The sequence below is a fragment of the Centruroides vittatus genome, unplaced genomic scaffold (assembly GCF_030686945.1).
Source record: "Centruroides vittatus isolate TY-2023 unplaced genomic scaffold, ASM3068694v2 contig_964, whole genome shotgun sequence".
Taxonomy (NCBI): domain Eukaryota; kingdom Metazoa; phylum Arthropoda; class Arachnida; order Scorpiones; family Buthidae; genus Centruroides; species Centruroides vittatus.
Window position 1 is genome coordinate 312,611 of NW_027122640.1, and position 18,577 is coordinate 331,187.

The following is an 18,577-nucleotide window of genomic DNA, read 5'->3' on the forward strand; positions in this document are numbered from 1 at the left end:
AGAAAAAAGTATGCTACATCAACAAAGTAGTGCACAGTACTTTTAAGTTAAAAAAAATGTAGATTCAAAGACTAGAATAAAGACAACAGAGACAGAATATGAAAAAAGCAGAAAGATGAAAAAAGATAATTGTGGGAAGACAAGAAAGGATGAAAGGCTTTGACTAACATGATTCAATAGGGTTAGAACATGATGATGATGATGACTTGATGATGTGTAACTGGTCAACACTACAAATTCAAGCATTTTTTAAAATGAATTAACAGATATTTTATAAACATTAAAATAAAATATAACGTAGATATAACAGTATCTGTACATCAAGTACAAAGCAAAACTAAAAACAAAAACATATCTACCTTATAAAATACATAATGTAGATATATTTTAAGGTATATATACAGTTTATGTTTTTATTTTTAACCTGAAAAAATATCCCAACTTCTTTAACTCTTTTGAGTTTCTTTACGTTTCACAGCCATAAAGTCATCTTTTCCAGTTTTGAGCATCAAGTTTCAAAAAACACATTCACAAAATTAGAAAAAATATATTTTTTGAATATTAAATAGTAAGTGATCATAAGATGTTATAATAAATTAAGAAGCTATAGCTTTCAAAATATGCAAATTAAATATAACTTTAAAACCAAAATATTATGTTGAAGTAAAATTATAGGCCTAGATGTAATTGCACGTTTCAACAGTATAAACTAGTTAAAATAACTTACCTGCAATGTTAAAGTTAAACCATAGAAATTTTAATTAACAAAAAGAAAACAAAATCAGTTTATCTTAAACTAAGTAGACTTACTTATGAACTTATAACAAACAATTTGTTCTACTAGAAATGAAATTTAAATTTCAAAATTTAATAATATTCTGTAATAATTATAATTAATTGTAATTATAATAATTAATTACTAATATGCTGAAGTAATGCTTTATAAATGCTAGTGTAATGTCAAGATAATTGTTACTTTGCTCATTCAATAATAAAGCTCTTTTTTTTTCTCATACTTTCAATAAGTTTCCACACACATTTCTCAATTGAACTAATAAAAAATTATGCAAGTTCAAAATAAAATTTGGAATTTTGGACAGAAGATTACAAAATTTCTAAAAATATTCAAAGCATTTCTCAGATTTTTATGTTAATCAGCATGTTATAATCCATTTTCCAGGTGTAAACAGAGGGTAAATTTTAATAAATTTCAAACTTTCCTATAATTTTGGACTTTGTTGTTTGATGTGGCACACACATGTAAATCTTGATTCTTGTCTTATTCACGTACAAAATAATCTACAGCATCAAGATGAAATTAATTCTAACAGTTTGCAATTGAAATTTAGCAAGTGTAAACAGTTATAAATATCTGTGCTCTAGTAAATACTTGAAGTGAACATAATATACAAAACATGTGAGTTTTATTGAACTGATATGAAATATTTATTTATTTCTCAAAAATTTAAAAAGGCAATGCAAAAAACTATAAGAAGTATCTTCTCTTTTGTGAAATATAAATAAAAGCGACATAACATGTATATAACACAATGGTGAAATACTTTGAGTTTCTTTGCATTTTATGAGAGAGAAGGATTAAGACATTAAACATACCTTTCACACTTTTCCAGCAATTCAATTTAATCAAAATAAATGTTTTCAGCCTGAAAACAAATAAAAAAAAAAGAAATCTGTTATGATTTAAAAAATACAATTACATCAAAGAATTCCAGAAATAGAATCTCTATTTAAAAATCTGACAAAAGCTTATCAATCAGGTCTAAAACATTTGTTTTCATTAAATTTAATTGCTGGAAAGATGTGTAAGGTGTCTTTAGTGTCTTGACATACTGGTGAAGTTCCAGCTTCTACTATTATTGAGAGAAATATTTATATAAAAATATGAAAAGCTCAATTCTATCTACTTGAACCATCAAAAGGGGGTCCAATTCTAATGCTTTATATTGCTTCATAGCATTCTTCCCATATTTTTGTAATTAATACCAACTCTCTGTAAACAATATCAATTTTATATATTATTTACAGTTATTTGTATCAAAATAAAAAATTATTGATAGTAAAACAAAGAAATGTAATTTGAAATAACACATGGCAAATAACTAAATGATTTAAAAATAGGCAGCTGATACTTGAAACATATTTTTTGTAAGCAACAGATTTTTTTAATGTCATCTGCATAAAATGGCATATTTATTTTATTCTGTAGACATCCAAAGTTAATCTTTAACATATTGTAGGGAATAAAATTTTTGAGTTTTTCAAGATTTTAGACTTTTCTGGTGATGTATGGAGGTCCTTTTTCCACTGGATCATTTCATTTTTTCAAAAGAAGTTCTCATCCAGTTAAACATATCATATAAGTGAATGAATGAAGTCAATATAGTTTTAAGTGTAAGAGACTTTGACATAAATATTGATAAAATTCAACCAATTGAGAAAATATACAAGAAAAAAGTACAAAAGTAATATATAACATATGTCTGCTCTATTTTTCTTTTAAATCATGTAATCCACTAATATGAGGTAGATATCAAAAGTTTCCAGCCTAATTATATTTTAGACATGGGAGGAATAAAATAATGATAGTATCAGTTAGTGCCATAGGTATACAGACTAATAAAACAGTTTTATCCCTTCAATTTTTGTAAGTCGCCTGGAAATATTCATTTTAGTTAGACATGTTGCATTAATTTGCATCATATTAGCCTCTTGCAGGACAATGTGCCAATGCACATGGCTGCCATTACCAAGGCTGATGTGAAGGAGTGTGGGTTTGAGGAGTTTGACCATCCACACTACAGCCCAGACATGACTCCTAATGATTATCATCTATTTCCAAAACTCAAAAAAGATCTTTAAAAAAGCAATGAAGAGTTGCAGGAGGCAGTTTATAAGCATTTTGCAGACAAAACTGCAGACTATTTTTTCAGTGATATTGAAATGCTAATTCCAAGATGTATTAAAGTGTATTAATTGCAACAAGACTATTGAAAAATGACATCATTGTTTTACACTTATAACATCTAAAAAATAGTTAGACCAGAAACTTTTGGCACCTACCATGTACTTCAATAAAACTTTTTTGAATATCAAGGATTGATTGTATACAAAAATTTATTTCTAATAATTATAAATTATTATTTTAATGTTACTAGATAACTTATAGAAAAATTTTTCCAGGAGAAAAAAACCCATTGAAAATTGAAATACATTACATAGAAATAAATCAAATTCCACAAATAACAAAAATCTTTGTAAATTCAGCAATGAAACTTAAATGATGTTAATATTTTTGGTCTTGCTCTTTTGAACACCTGAAGAAGGTTCTCAAAACAACTTATACGAGAATATAGAAAAATAGAATGATACAAACTAAACGGAACTGGAACATTAAAAACTTTTAAATATTAACATTCAGAGAACTCATGGAAAAGAAATATATAACATATATATCAACCAAATTTAATTAGAAATGCCAAACAAACTGCTGAGTTATTAATTGGGTTATATCTTGATTAATAATTTGGAAGTTCATTTGGCATTTTGGAAAGAAATATTCAAACATTAAATAATATGCTAACATTCATTAATAAATACATAAACCATGTGAAATGGTACCCCAAAATATTAAACATATTACATATATTAAAAATGCCTAAAAAAAAATACAAACCAAATTCCAAGAATATAATAGAACACTGGTTATCTGAATTCAAATTATCCAAACTGCTAATTAATTGAATCACCACAACTATTTCCTCTATTCACTGAGTTAATCTGTATGATTATTATTCCTGTCCATTCCATCTATTCTCAGTTGTTGCATGTCAGTGTTTAGCTGTGCATTGTTTGATTTTCAAACCTGTTCTTTTTTTTTTATAGATATTAAAATATTTACAATGCTAAATAAACCAAAATATGTTGTCTGATAATGGTGGTTACAAGGAAATAATTACTGTATTTACTTGCATATAAGATGAGGTTTTTATTCATTTATCACAGCTTCAAATTCCTAGGTCATCCTTACGTGCGAGCAAAAGATTCTTTGTGTTTTTGCAAATAATTTTTGCGAATTATTTATTCACATTTTTTACTGGATGCTTATCCTCTTGTATTTAAAAACATAAGTATTTAATCTGGCTCATTTGAATCCTTCTTGTATATTGTCAGGAGTAAAAATGAATAGCAACAGGAAAAGCAAAGCTTTTGAATTGAATTCCAGATTGAAATTCCAAAATCACACAGGAGCCCAATATAAGTTTTAATCCATTCCCACATGAAAACAGATGATTATTCAAAAATCAGAATTCAGAAAAACTCATAAGTGTAATCGACGAAGAGTGGATTTGACTGTTAAGAACTGGCAAAAAAAAGGTTCCAGATTGTCCAGCTTTACATGAACAAATTATATTGTCGACTCTACAAGAATTTTCCTTAAAGTTTAAAATGCCAGTTATTTTTGTGAGATAATGTGAGCATTTATGTTCATTTGATATTTTACTTGTGATTAAACAAAATAAAATTAGAACTGTATTAATAAATCTAATTTTCTTTATTTTGATTATTAAAGTCACACCTCATCCTACATGCAAGGTCATCTTACCTGTATATGTGAGTAAATACAGTAATTTGTTCGAGAAAAGGCAGAGAAGAAAATTACCAAAAACTGTTTTAAATCATGGCATTCTCTGTGGATATAAGAACATGTTCAGGTTTTTCCATAATCCAATTATTTAAATCATGTGTATGAATCAATTTGAATAATCAGAGTTCTACTGTACTTTTACCTTTATTAATCATGCTTCTTCAGTTAGTAGTTCAATCAAGAATGAATCATCACAATTTTAAAAATCATTAATAATTTTTATTTAATCATCATCAGGAAGTATATTCACATTGATCATTTTAAAATATTATAAACTTTAAATTTTTCCATGACTGCATTATGTAAACATATAAATACACATTCTTAAAAACCTTTTAATCACAGTCGTTTTTTTACTATTCTTCTAACGTTTTCGATTATTTTTAATAACCTTTCTCAAGAACAACTACAATTGAATGTGGCCGAAAGCATTCTCACAATGATTTTTGTCGATAATTCAAATTCCGGCCACATTCAATTGTAGTTGTTCTTGAAAAAGGTTATTAAAAATAACCGAAAACGTTAGAAGAATAGTAAAAAAACGGCTGTGATTAAAAGGTTTTTAAGAGTGTGTATTTATGTGTTTAAAATATTATACCCCTAAAAATAGATGTAAATGATCCAAAAAGCATTTAACAAGTTATCAAAACAACAGAGTTTGAAAAATAAAATAACAAATCACTAAAAACAACTAACTGACACCTAGATGCAAATTCCAGCACATAATAAACAAAGAAATCTTAATGTTCAAACCAGCTGTCTTTTAGTAGCCCTCATCAGGAATGAATGCACAAAAAACACAGTTCTAATCTTTGAAAATATCTAACTTTCAAACCTCACTGTGTTCCAATTTTTAAACATTTAAACAATGTTCGATACAGAAATCATTACATTTACATCACATAAATTAAATAAATAATTACAAATAAAATTATTATTATACTCTGTGGAAATCTACATAGTACTTCCATGATTACAGTACTGTAATATAGTCAAAGTTAACGCAATCTCCCTTCATGCCTGATATAAATTTCTAGAGCCTTCAACGAACGTAAGTAATGTCAGTTAAAAACCTTACATATAAGAGTAGTTTCATCCCAACAGGGAGAAACCCTGGGTTCAGTAGCATACTGGGCAAATGCTGTATTATAATTCCCCTTGGCCACATCATATTTGTGGTCACGTATTCTAGTTTCAAGGGATCTGTACGTAAATCCGATGTATGATATACGTCTATTGGATCATCCATTCTGCAATGGAATACGGTACATCCCTGGTGCTTTCATGTCATCCAACCAGTCTTTTGCATTAGTTAAAAGCCGGAAAATGTTTGGTTTTCTCTTATATGTTAAGCACATGTTTAAATCCTTAGCGATTCTATTGTAAATTTGGTGTAGGGACAGTTTGTAACACATAACAACACGAGTACCCTCTGCCCCTGTACTGATGTTAGCTACACTAAATTGTTGTTTAGCAGCGAGCGTGTTAATTAACAAATGGCAGTACCCATGGCAGATGCTATACACCCAACGTATTCCAGTTTATTGTAGGCATCGAATGTCTCCAAACAATGCAAGTAAGCCCTTGTAACTAGGGCCAGGAATGCTGCTATCTTAAAAGGCCAAGGGTCCACTGAATTAGCAGGTATAAAGAGGGGAATGTATGTTGGTTTGTGGTAAATCTTCGTGGTTCTAATTCTATTTGCCATACGAATTTTAATATCCAAGTAGTTCTTCATATGACTTTCCTGATCTAATTCTAGTGTTAATCTGTAGCTGTTGTTGTTAAAAACTTTTAACACTTTCCCTATATCAGGTTTGGTTTTCCATATAATCAAAATATTATCCACATACCGTGTATAACTAAGGATATTGGATTTTAAGTTTACTAACACCCTTTATTCCAAGTTTCTTAAGATGAGTTTGCACAGATCTCCCGAGATAGGACTACCCTTTGGTACTCCCCTTTTTTGAATGTAAGTTTGACCATCAAAGTGAAGAAATTTTCGAAGGATAGAACTGTTTTTGTGTTTTTTGCGCATTCATTCCTGATGAGGGCCTCTAAAAGACAGCTGAAAACATTTAAACATTAAGATTTCTTTATTATGTGCTAGAATTTGCATTTAGGTAGCAGTTAGTTGATTATATAGTTCCAGTTTAAATGTGCCATTTTTGTTTGAATCACTAAAAACATTTTTAATTTATATTTTTTCTAAATTACAATTCTTATATGAGTTATTCAACATTTAAAGTTTCAAGAACCGAGGAAAAAATCTACACTTGAACACAACAAAATGCAAGTAAAAATACAATAATTCTGAAAGAAACAAAGTAAAGATATCTATTAAAATAATGGGCTAAAAATTGATCTTTATCAGTGGTTTTCAAACTGTCGGTTAAGAATCTTTCTAGAGGTATATAAAAGATATTATTATTATAACTATGATGTAGTTATTTCATTATTTCATCATCAAAATTTGATTTAATTTATTGGTAAGTATATCTACATGCTATTTTACTTTTATTCAAAATGTATTTATGTAACATCAAAAACTGTAAAACCTCAGTTTTATTAAAATAAAATACATCCTAAAAAAAGTATAATTCAGTATGTTTTTTAATAAATATATTTACAAAAGTGAAATTGATTTTTTACGAAAATAACTCTCTCTTTGAAAAGTTCGAGAACTACTTATCTGAGTGAATCAAAAACATTTGGCAACTTAATAGCAATATAAAAAAAGAGAAAAACAAACTAATTGAAACAATGTTATCAGAAGCATTTATAATTTGTACTTTTTACAAAGTATCATTCAAATACATCTCATTCTATGGCTGAAAGTTTCAGAACTGAAACAAAGCCTAAAGTTCAAAGAAAACAATATATAAGTCAAAATGTAATGACTTTGTGAGAAAGAAAATAAAAGATCCACTAAAAACATTTTCAAAACACTGCCTCTAAAAATGAATCTAAATGATACAAAAACATTTAAAAACTTGCTGTAATTGTCAAAAAATTCACAAAATAAAACCAGAAATCACTAAAAACAATTTTAAAAATGGATTTTCAGAATTGAAAGATTAATTCAACTTAAATGCAATGTCAGATTGAGCAAATTTCAGTCTCTAAAAACAGTTATGAAGTTTTTAATTGATTATAATATAAAAAAAGAAATAAATTAGTAATATAATTAGTTTTTCTTTTTATTATCCTGATGTATCTTATGCCATATTGTACAGGTTCAAAAATGAATTATAAGTACAAAAACATGTAAATTGATCAAATAAAAAAAAAATAGAGAGAAAAAACAAAATTGATATATGATGGTTTTGCAAGAAACAACATAAAAAATCAACTATAAACATGAAGATAAAGCAGTGTGCTTCAAAAATGGATCTAAATGATTCAAAAAAAGTTTATGAGCTTAGTAAAGCAATGATACAAAATCTGAAATGGAAAACAAAAATTAATAGAAAGATTCGACGCACCTCACTCAATGACTTGAAAATTTTAAAACAGGCAAAAGTTCAAAATACAAAGATCTGCATTCAGGGAATATAAAACAAATCAAAATATCATAATTTTGAAGTAATAATATTGAAAAATCTACCAAAAACATTCTATCCTCAAGTTCAAATATTTTGTTCCAAACACTTCAAAAATTGCAAATTAAAACAAATGAAGCTTTATTACATAATATAGTGTAGAAACTCAAGATCTCTGCATCAAATTATGTACAGAAGCTTCATGTGTATTAATGATTTAACATAAAACATAATTTCTCACATGATAAACAAACCGATTTGGGACTTATGCATTGCAATTTTTAAAATTGATGTCATTTTTGCATTCAATTTTAAATAAATTGCAAGAATCATGCAAAAGAACGTGATTCATATTCCAGATGTATTGATCAGAATCATTTGTATATATTTTTTCATTATTTAAGTGTCACTGTAATTAAATGCAATTAAATGTATATTTGATTTGTATTAAAATAGAAAAATATAAATAATTTTCAATTAATATACCAAAAATGCTTGTTTAGAAGTACTGAGACGTCACTTCGAATCTGCAGAGATGTTTATAATCAGTTTCAAACATGTCGACCAACTTCGCAAGAGAATTCATTTGGCAAATAAATTCGAAGTTATCAAATTCTTTTCGTCGATCCAATTTATTATGTTTGATTATTAAAAATTTAAAAATAATATCAAATATTACCTTAAAATTTTATTTTCGCTTCCAGAAAATTACAGAAAATTTACACCACGTAGCGCCATCTAGTAATTAAATCGACAGCACTTTTTAATGTTTGGCGCGTTCGGAAATCATAAACTCGTTTCGGTGCAGTACGCGTTTGCTCGGAGTAAATAAATCTGATTTCTCGAATAAATTGTTTATTTAAAATCAAATGTTTTTATCCTAATTTGATTAATTAATAATCTTTATAATAAATTAGCTTGTCTATTTTATTTATCATGTTTAATATCTCATTTATCGATCGAAACTGAGTGTTCTGAATGATTATCGTGTTTTCAAATGCGCCTGATATAAAAAAATATATATATTAGTTAATTAAATATTTAGCACCATATAAGGAAATTTATAACAATCTTTTAATTAAAAGCACGCAATCTAAAATTACATACTTTTTGCAAAAGGTAAAGCATGGATCTGAAGACAATGCAGAAAAATGCTCAGAGGATAAGGATAACTTGCCAAAAAGAAAACGCCATCGGTTAATAGTGCTTAGTAATGACGAAGAAAACATTGTTTATTTCAGTGTTTCTCAAACTTTTTGGTCCGTGACCCCCCTTTTGCACTTAAAAATTTCAAAAGACCCCGAAGAATGAGTATGTGTAGGAAAACATCCTGGAGGGAGGGGGTTAATTTAAATTCAAGAAGAGTTAATTTGTTTTGTTTAATTAATCTATCCCATGTTGAAATTTCTCTCCGTTGCGTGTCGCTTTGCGTTGAATTTTTGTCAATGTTAAGACTAACAAAATTTTTTTTTAATTACTTTTTTATTTTTCACAAACAAAATACATATATTGAAAAATATAAAAACAAAAAAAATTATATTTCGGAAGTTAATCTAGTCTCAAAACGTTCCAATTCACCATAACACAGTCATCAGTAAAACAAGAAAAACTTACCGCTCACGATGGGAAAAAAAGTCGGGTTCAAATACTGGCGCGTCCTTAATTACCCTCTCATGGTCACGCCAATGCTGCTAGCTAAATACGCATATCAACTAAAACAATATCGAAGTAGCCCAAGACTGCCAAATATTGCGGCGCCACAGCACTAGCGGAAATTCGAATTTGCCGACTGAAACGCTTTCGGTTTTCGGACACGACTCTCTACTGTATTTCTAACTCGACTTGCCTACAGACGCAACGCTGCTAGCGAACACCGTTCCAAATGACAACGTTGTTCTATCATAGTTAAGGCGGAGAGTGGAACTCGGAGGATTCCCCAATAGCGCACAAATTTATTATTATTATATTTAGGCTCGTAGTTAAATATTTATAGTTTTTATTATTTATATGTGCAATTTATTTAAGTAAAAATTATTTTATATATTTTTTATTTCTATTATTTCTAAACATGAATCCATAGTAAACTTATAAAATATTTGAAAAAAATTGATCTGGCATCAATTTTTCAGCGACCCCCCCAAATATTTTTCACGACCCACTTGGGGGTCGCGACCCCCACTTTGAGAATCACTGGTTTAATTTATGTTAATATGTATCACTCACTTAAGAAAATTTTAATAAAGATATTTCTCTTAATTATGAAAATATAATAGCATGTTTTTTAATTTTTGGAACCTAACCCCCCTTTTCGTACTAGTTCTTTGTTTCGTATAACACGGATTCGCATAAGACGGCAATTTTTTGGAACGTAACTCCCGTGTTATACGGGGGTTACCTGTACATATATACATGTATATATAAATATCCACACACACACACACACACACACACACTCCTCAAAAGTAAAATCGCAACATCACGAAGGAATGCGCGTAGCCACATGCAAATTGTAGGGCCATTAGAAGTAGACAGAGATATGCAAATGATTAAAAGAACAAAGATATGCAACAGACACCTGTTTATTCAGTAATAAATATGGTCCCCACAGACAGTTATACAAAACGCTATACGGCGAGGCATACTATCAATGAGACTATTAATGGTTGCTTGGGTTATCCCGTGCCAAGCCTCTTCCGCTGAGGCGCGCAAGTCGCATACGGTATGTAGCAGTGATCTCCGGTGAACCTCATGTCGGACGAAGTCCGACAGATGTTTGATGGGAGAGAGATCTGGCGTGGCTGCCGGTCAGGGAAGGATGTAAATTCCGTTCAGGCTGATGAGAGTTCTCCGTGCTACGTGCGGTCAGGCATTGTCTTGCTGGAACACCGTGTCGAGTGCGGCCTGCACCAGTGGCCAAATCACAGGTCCCAAAATTTGTACTGATCCGCTGTTAGAGTTCCGGAAATGTGCACCAGAACTTTCCGCTGATCGAACATAATGACTCCCGAATTATGATGCCCGGTGTGAATCTCGGCGAAAAGGGTTGGCCCCGAAATACTGCCACACCCATCCACGGTCATCACTTCTCCACAGACAGAAGCGGTATTCATCCGTAAACAATACCCGATGTCATTAAGTGGTCCAGTTGCGATAATAACGACACCACGCCCAGGGCCGGATTTACATAAGGGCATTTGGGGCCTGTGCCCAGGGCCCCCACAAAATAGGGGCCTCCACAAAACTAAAACTTTTCTATTACTGCGACAGCCTAGTGTGGCCTAATCATGAGGGCAACAGGCAGAAAAAACCAAACCCGAGAAAAAGTCTATGAAACATCGGAAAATTTCGGGAAAAAATTTCACATAAGTATTTTTCAGTTAAATTAAAATAATTAGTTTTACACAATAAAATATATGTATGTTTACAATAACCTTATTTTAAAATGAAATTTACAACTTCCTAGTTGAAATCTAATTGAAAGTACAGTATTTTGTGTAAATTTTCTAAATCATCAAATTTGCCTACTCTTAAAGGGGGGATCCCCACCAAATTTGTGCCTAGGGCCCCTGGATTAGTAAATCCGGCCCTGACCACGCCAGGCGTACAGCCCTGTGTCGAGCGATTAATGGCATCCCTCTTACTGGTCGCCGAAACAGAAACATGCCTAAACGGAAAATATTCTTCGAAACAGAGCGATTTTCTATGTTTTTTTAAAAAAAACCTATTTAAAGTGGAAACGTGACAAATAGGCCCGGATTGATATAAGCTGTAGCTTAAGACCTCGAGTTCCAATGGGCCTCAAAAATTTCTACAAAAAAGAAAATTGAAGTTAAATTTGTAATAAATTTTTTTTTTACAAACTAACAAAATATAACTTACTTGAGTTGGTAAGTGACCTCACACAGATTCACGGTTTTGCTTAGGGCCTCGAAATGCCTAAATTCAGCCCGGTGACAAATTGGAATAATTATTCGGTACCATGTGATTTCTGTTTACACAGATTTCATTGTAGTTAATTAAATTTAGATTTGTTTTAAAAAGAAAATTGGTAATCCTTCGCCTTTTTCAATGTCGTGGTTTTTTTCACAAAATAAAATAAAATAAAATAAAAGCTCTTGCATGGATTGGGTTATCGATTTCCAATAAAAAAACAAAAAAAAAAACCCGCTAATGTTATTCAAACCTTTTTTTTATCGTCATTATCTTTACTTAGATAAAAAAGATAAAAAGCCAAAATATTTTTAAAATATCACACTTAAATTTTTTTATTTGTTTAATATAACTAAGATTTTTTAAAAACTCTGCTTTGTGAGCCTTTTTAGCAAGCTTATGTTTTTGGCCAAGCTTATAATGGGGTGGCCGGATGTGGTGGAACGAAAATTGATATATTCTGATCATCTAATCCCCGAATAATTCCTGGAATTTTCCATCCAGAATTCGCTCATTTGAACGGTACGCTGGCATGACCGAGCGGTTAAGGTAGTACCTTAACCACTCGGGCATCGGCTGTCTACTTGAGAAGTTGATAGCAATTGGTAACAGTTGTTTCCATACTTTTTAAGATACGATTTATGCCTTATTTTAGTATTTAATTCTGATGACAAATAAAGCTCGTTACTCTTTTCGCGGCCGTAATGGGATCCTCTACGCGGAAAAGTTTACACGACCATGCCCTTGCATAAATATAAACAAGTGTTGAACTATATGTGATTGAGATATTTTATTCTATTAATGTATTTTTTCTTTTTACAACGATAAATAACATTACTAAAGTATTAAAAAAATAAAACAACAGGCATCTGCTATTGCATCATATCTGCTATATAGGATCAAAAATTATTATCTTGCATACTCTTCATATTTGATAAAATTAATTTGAAAACTGAAGAAAAAATTCTTTTTGATATAATACTAGGCACGATCAATGAACCTATAACTATAGTCTCCAAACAAGATAATTCTAATGCTGACCATCATGTTTGTTTTTGACAACGACATTTCGTCAAATTTGATGCATCCATTTCCCATTTTCCAGCAACAAGCTTATGACAGCATTAGTAAGAAAAACTTCAAACAAAATGTACAACATTTGTATTTATAAATATAATTTTATGTTATTTATTAATATAAATAATTAATTAATTATAAATATAACATCGATGGGTGAATCTACAGATTGCTAGGATGGATCCACCAGTCAGCGTGGCGCCCATTGCACTGTTGAATGGGAAGTATAAATATGTGAGCGACAATCTGATACTTTTACCATCTCGGCCACCCATATTGAATATGATAACTATGATAATGATTAAAAGTCCTCTTATTGTTCGCAGGAAGGAGAATAAATAAAAAAAAAAAAAAAAAAATATGCGTTGATGTCGCTCATTGACGGCCGGATGGCCGAATAGTTAGTGTTCAAATTTGGAAAAGTCGAATTTTTCAGGGGTGGTCCGTCGGATATATCGGGCCCTGTCCTTCACTACCGGCCGCCCCATTGTGGACCTGGCCGAATCCGTAATGTGTTTGCTAAAAGTGGCCCTCTTAGTGCCCACAGGGCAAAAAGAGTTAATAAGAAAAAAAAGGCGGAAGAGTTAAAAATAAAATAAAATAAAAGAGATATGGAGCATTAAAAAATCAATTAATTTAAATACTTTAAATAAAATAATTATAAATGTATAATTAATATTACATTAAAACTTTTATAAAAATAGTTAAATCAGATTTTTTTAAATAGTAAAAGCTAATTTTTGGTAATGGAGATGGACGGAATTTGTCACTTCCTGTAATGTTTCCTCGTGTTACGTCATTTAAACAGTGAATAGTCGTCGTCTGCCCGAATTTAAGAAAACTGAATATATTTAATTTAATAATTTAAAAATGCCAACAATTGGAATAAAAAAGGATTTATTATTTACTGCTTTAGGCCAAACATACAGTAAGTTTAATACATTTTTTGCACGTGACAGAGTGAATCAAAACACGTGGCAATGTTGATCTATAATTTTGTGTGCATATGTTAATTTATATATAAAAATAACTGAATTATAAATAATCGAGCGTGATTTAATCAAAATCTTAACGTAATTATGATTTTTTTTAATTAAAAAGCTTTTAAATATATAAACATTGTTTTTATGAACTGATTTATGGGTACACTTTATCTACCATTTCGGTAAGATTCTTCGTGATCGGCAGGGCCTCATCTACTCCTATTCCTACACAGATCCTTCCTACTATCTTCATCCACAGGTTGATCTGTATAAATATTGGCAGGGACGGCTGATGACGATAAGAAAAATTTCTCATTGGCTGCATTCAGCAGACTCGACAGTTGTAACTGAGCAAATCGGTAGGTGTTACGTAGCAACTTGGATCTGCTGAACGATGAGTGATGTTGCGTTGGAACAAAAAGACTCATTGGTCAGTTACAGGTAGCAATAGGTAGCGTAAATGAAAGATGCTACCAAATGTGACATCAAAACATCAAACATGTTCTGAAAGAGTGCCACTGTAGAGGGCATTCGGCAGAAAAATACTCAACAGCTCCGGAACTGTTCAATCTGCTGAATGTAGCCATTGTCGGGTTTTGTGTGATACAAAATACTGTATTTGTGTACAGCAGTGGCACGCCGACACCCTGCAAAGAAAAAGAAAAACAAATACTGTACTATAAAATTTTCCAAACATCTTTTCTTAATTAAAATTTACTTTATTATTTATATTGTGGTATGTCTTTTACTTCTCTACTAGTAATGAGTTAGTGGTCACATTAGGTGGGAATTTTATTGAATTTGCATTGAAAGTTTATCTGTTTGACTCTGCTCCCTTCAACATTAAATCCTGAGCATGCCACTGGCATATGATACTTGTGTAATTCTGAAAAAATTTATTGGGCTGCAATTTGAAAAAATTGTAGAATTATAAATTCTCACTGTTGTCCATTTGTCTGTCTTTCCTTAATCTTGAGAATGGAGTTAGATAGATGAAAGATGAGACCAGATATGAAAACCTTAGGGCAGGAGCCTCGATTCACTGTATATGAACTTACGATGCAAACCGGAAGTTGTGTTATTTCAATTAAAAAATTTTTCCCTGAAAGATGTAAGATAGATGATTGACACAAAGCTATTGTTAAAGGAAAAGTATGATGTACAGGGGCAAGTCACTACAAATACGAAGTGGACAGCATATACAGTAGAGCATCGATTATCCAACCCCCGATTAACCGACTTATCGGTTAACCGACCGTGTTCTAGTAAGCAAATTCAAATGTCTGCTAGTGATGTGGCACTACAATATTTGGTTATGTCTTGGCTACTTTAATATTATTTTTGTTAAATTTTTGCATGTTTTAGCTAGCAGCACTGGCTTGACCATGAAAGAGAGGCGAGGCTAGTATTTAAACCAGGCCTAATACACTATACTAATAATGTATTTTTTCATACTTTTCGGTTATCTGACTTTTCAGTTATCCGACCAACCCCAGTCCCCAATTAAGTCGGATAATCGATGCTCTACTGTATTTTAAATCAAATTAAAAATGTGATTAAAAATTGCAGCCATGCATTGTGACAAAGTCACAATAAATAATCACTTATTTACTATTTATTAATTATGGTACTATTTATACACTGTACTAATTTTATTAAATTTGGCAGGTTGTTTGGTTTGAATTAACTGTAAATTGGGTTCAGAGATGATGATATAAAATTATACTGACTGATTAAATGGCTAAGGTGCTGAAGATAGATCTAGTTACATCAAAACTGGAATTTGTTACAAAATATATCAACACAATTTAAACTTCCAATAACAGCTTTAAATTTTCAGTAGCTGACATTAGTGGCCATCTCTAGAAGCTTAGCAAGTGGGATAAAGTTGTGCTAATTTTTAAAGAGAAAAATATAATTTAAAACAAAACTTTTACTACCATAAAAATTTAGTTTTAACAGTTTAACAGATAAATTTTCTTATTAACTTATCAATACATACAGAAGAAATACTTTGAAGCATAATATATTTCCTACCGAAAGATTTTGCTTGGAAGTATGGACAGAAAAAAGGATGGAGTAAAAGTAGGAAAAAGATTATTAAAATAATAGATAATCAATTAAAAAGGAAAGTTATAAACTAAAAATATCTTATTAAATAGACAGTATATTTTTTTATAATTTGTTTCTTTAAATCAATTAGCAAATATCTGTGAATTACTTAATAAAGCCAGCTTGTATCTACAAATAAACATAAACTACAACCCTTGGCAAAAAATATTTGAACATGATATAAGAAAATAAAATTGTTTAGTTTTAGCTCATTTTACAAGAAAATAGAAATGTATTGCTGAAAACAAAAATACAGTAGACCCCCCTATAACATGGAACGTATCTACCGTGTTATAGGGGGGTCTACTGTACACATATCTTTCATTTACCTATTAAGTGTTAATCACTTTAATTTCAAATGAATAAACCAAACCATTTTCCAAAAAAGAATTCTTATATAAAACAATACTGGAAAAATATTTCTGAACATATAGGAAGTTGGAAAAAAGTATTTGAACATTTGAACAACAATAATAATAAAAGGATCATATGCAAAATAATAGAAGTTAATATTTTGTTGTTTTTTCTCTTGATTTTTTTACATCTTTTATGCATCTTGGCACTGTCAAAATTAATTCATTGAAGGTTTCTGATGTTATTTGACTTGAGCTAATTGTAATAGCTTCTTTAAGTTCATCTTTATTACTTGGCACCCTTTCATCAACCAGCATTTTCAATTTTGCCCATAAATTTTTGATAGGGTTTAAATCTGGGTTATTTGCAGGTCCTTAGCCTTTTGAAAATTCTTTATTTCATTTGGCTCAATAGTATGTGGCGTTATCATCCTACAAAAATAAAACATCACCACTCTCTCTCCCATATCAGATTGTGTAAAACTATTGAAGTAACATTTAATAGTGTAAAGTTATGAAGGTTTAAAATTATTTGTTTAACACGATACAGGAGAGAGGTCTATTAACAAGTTTTTAAATTAAGCAATCTTGATATATTTGAACTCTAAAAACAAATTGTCTGAACTATTTTATATTAATTAGCACTGAAGAAGGAACAAAATTATACATTTTTCCAAAATGCTGTTACAATAATAAATTAAACAAATAAAGTTGTCATCATTGGAAATCTTTGGATGTTAGAAGTGCTGTATTGAAATTCTTAAAGAGAAAAGAAAGAAAGAATAAATCGAAAGTATTTTAATTGAAACATTTTATTTCCATGTATTAAATGCCGTCTTTTAGAATTATTTTTCAGTTTTATAAATAACATTTTATTTTTTGATTTGGTAAATCTGAAAATCTTATTTAATAATAATTTGTTTTTCAAAAATATGTTTATAATCTATAAAATTATATTAATTATTGCACAGTATTGAATTAAATTTTTAATTATAGCTGAAGAAGAATTTAATGACTTGTGTTTTGAATTTGGATTGGAATTAGATGAAGTAGTAAGTCTGAAATATTATTATTTACTTTAAAATCATAATTATTATAATTTCCAATAGGAAAACTCAAGTTACATTCTTCATTTTATAATAGTTATTTATTCTAGTAAATTCACATGCCAGGAATGTCAGTTTAAGTTATATTAGTAAAGTAAAACTAAATGAAATAACTCAAGTACAGTATTTTATTTAAAAAAAATGTTATTACCTAAAATCACATTCTGTTCATATACATTATATTTAATCAATAAAAGCATAAAAGAAGTAATGAATAGTTATTGACTCTGTATCTGTTTTGGAATTTTCTGTAAACAGTTTAAAACTTGCTTATGAATAATTTATTTCTGAATGTTAACTGTTCATTATACTTTTATATTGCAGGTCATTACACTTTAATTGTTGCACGATGCTAAAAAAAAGTTAAAAATACAAAATACTTTTACAAAAAGTATTCATTGTTTCTGTTCATGTTAATACTGAATATATATTTAAAGATATTTATCATGATTTATGCATTTCATAAATAATTTTATGATTTATGATATATTTATTATGAAATACATAAATGAATATTAAAGTTATTCATAAACACACAATGAAGACATTTATATATTTCATACATAAATGATGAATGTTTTTAGCTACAAAAAACTATTTTACTACGATTTATAATTAAACAATTAACATTGAACAGTTTTTAAATTAAAATATTCTAATAATTTTAAAACTGTATTATTTTGAATGTTTAACACATATTTTCTGTTTTAATATATTTATTATATAAATAGATTTTATAATTTAGTTAATTAGAATTACTAGACAATTCTTAGTGAAATTTTTATACATAATTATGAAAGATTAT

The 18,577-nt window shown here is 29.6% G+C and overlaps 2 protein-coding genes across 4 annotated transcripts in view; one reads left to right on the forward strand and one right to left on the reverse strand.

The window, feature by feature from the left end:
- Positions 1 to 8,920, reverse strand: part of LOC136985399 (ubiquitin carboxyl-terminal hydrolase 48-like) — a 70,552-nt gene extending 61,632 nt beyond the window's left edge. Inside the window, exons 1-2 of one of the 3 annotated variants that reach the window (XM_067282668.1) lie at positions 8,891 to 8,920; positions 1,604 to 1,664 (exon numbers count right to left, since the gene is read on the reverse strand). The gene's annotated coding sequence lies outside the window, so the exon portion shown is untranslated. Of the gene's footprint in view, positions 1 to 1,603; positions 1,665 to 8,697; positions 8,782 to 8,890 lie in introns of those variants that run through there. The other 2 variants (XM_067282667.1, XM_067282669.1) reach the window with 2 other exon arrangements.
- A 5,054-nt stretch (positions 8,921 to 13,974) lies between these two features.
- beta-PheRS (phenylalanine--tRNA ligase beta subunit) overlaps positions 13,975 to 18,577 on the forward strand; it is a 28,887-nt gene continuing 24,284 nt past the window's right edge. The window contains exons 1-2 of the mRNA XM_067282686.1: positions 13,975 to 14,146; positions 17,663 to 17,718. Coding sequence (XP_067138787.1) covers positions 14,089 to 14,146; positions 17,663 to 17,718 — 114 coding nt within the window. The 5' untranslated portion in view covers positions 13,975 to 14,088. The remainder of the gene's footprint in view (positions 14,147 to 17,662; positions 17,719 to 18,577) is intronic.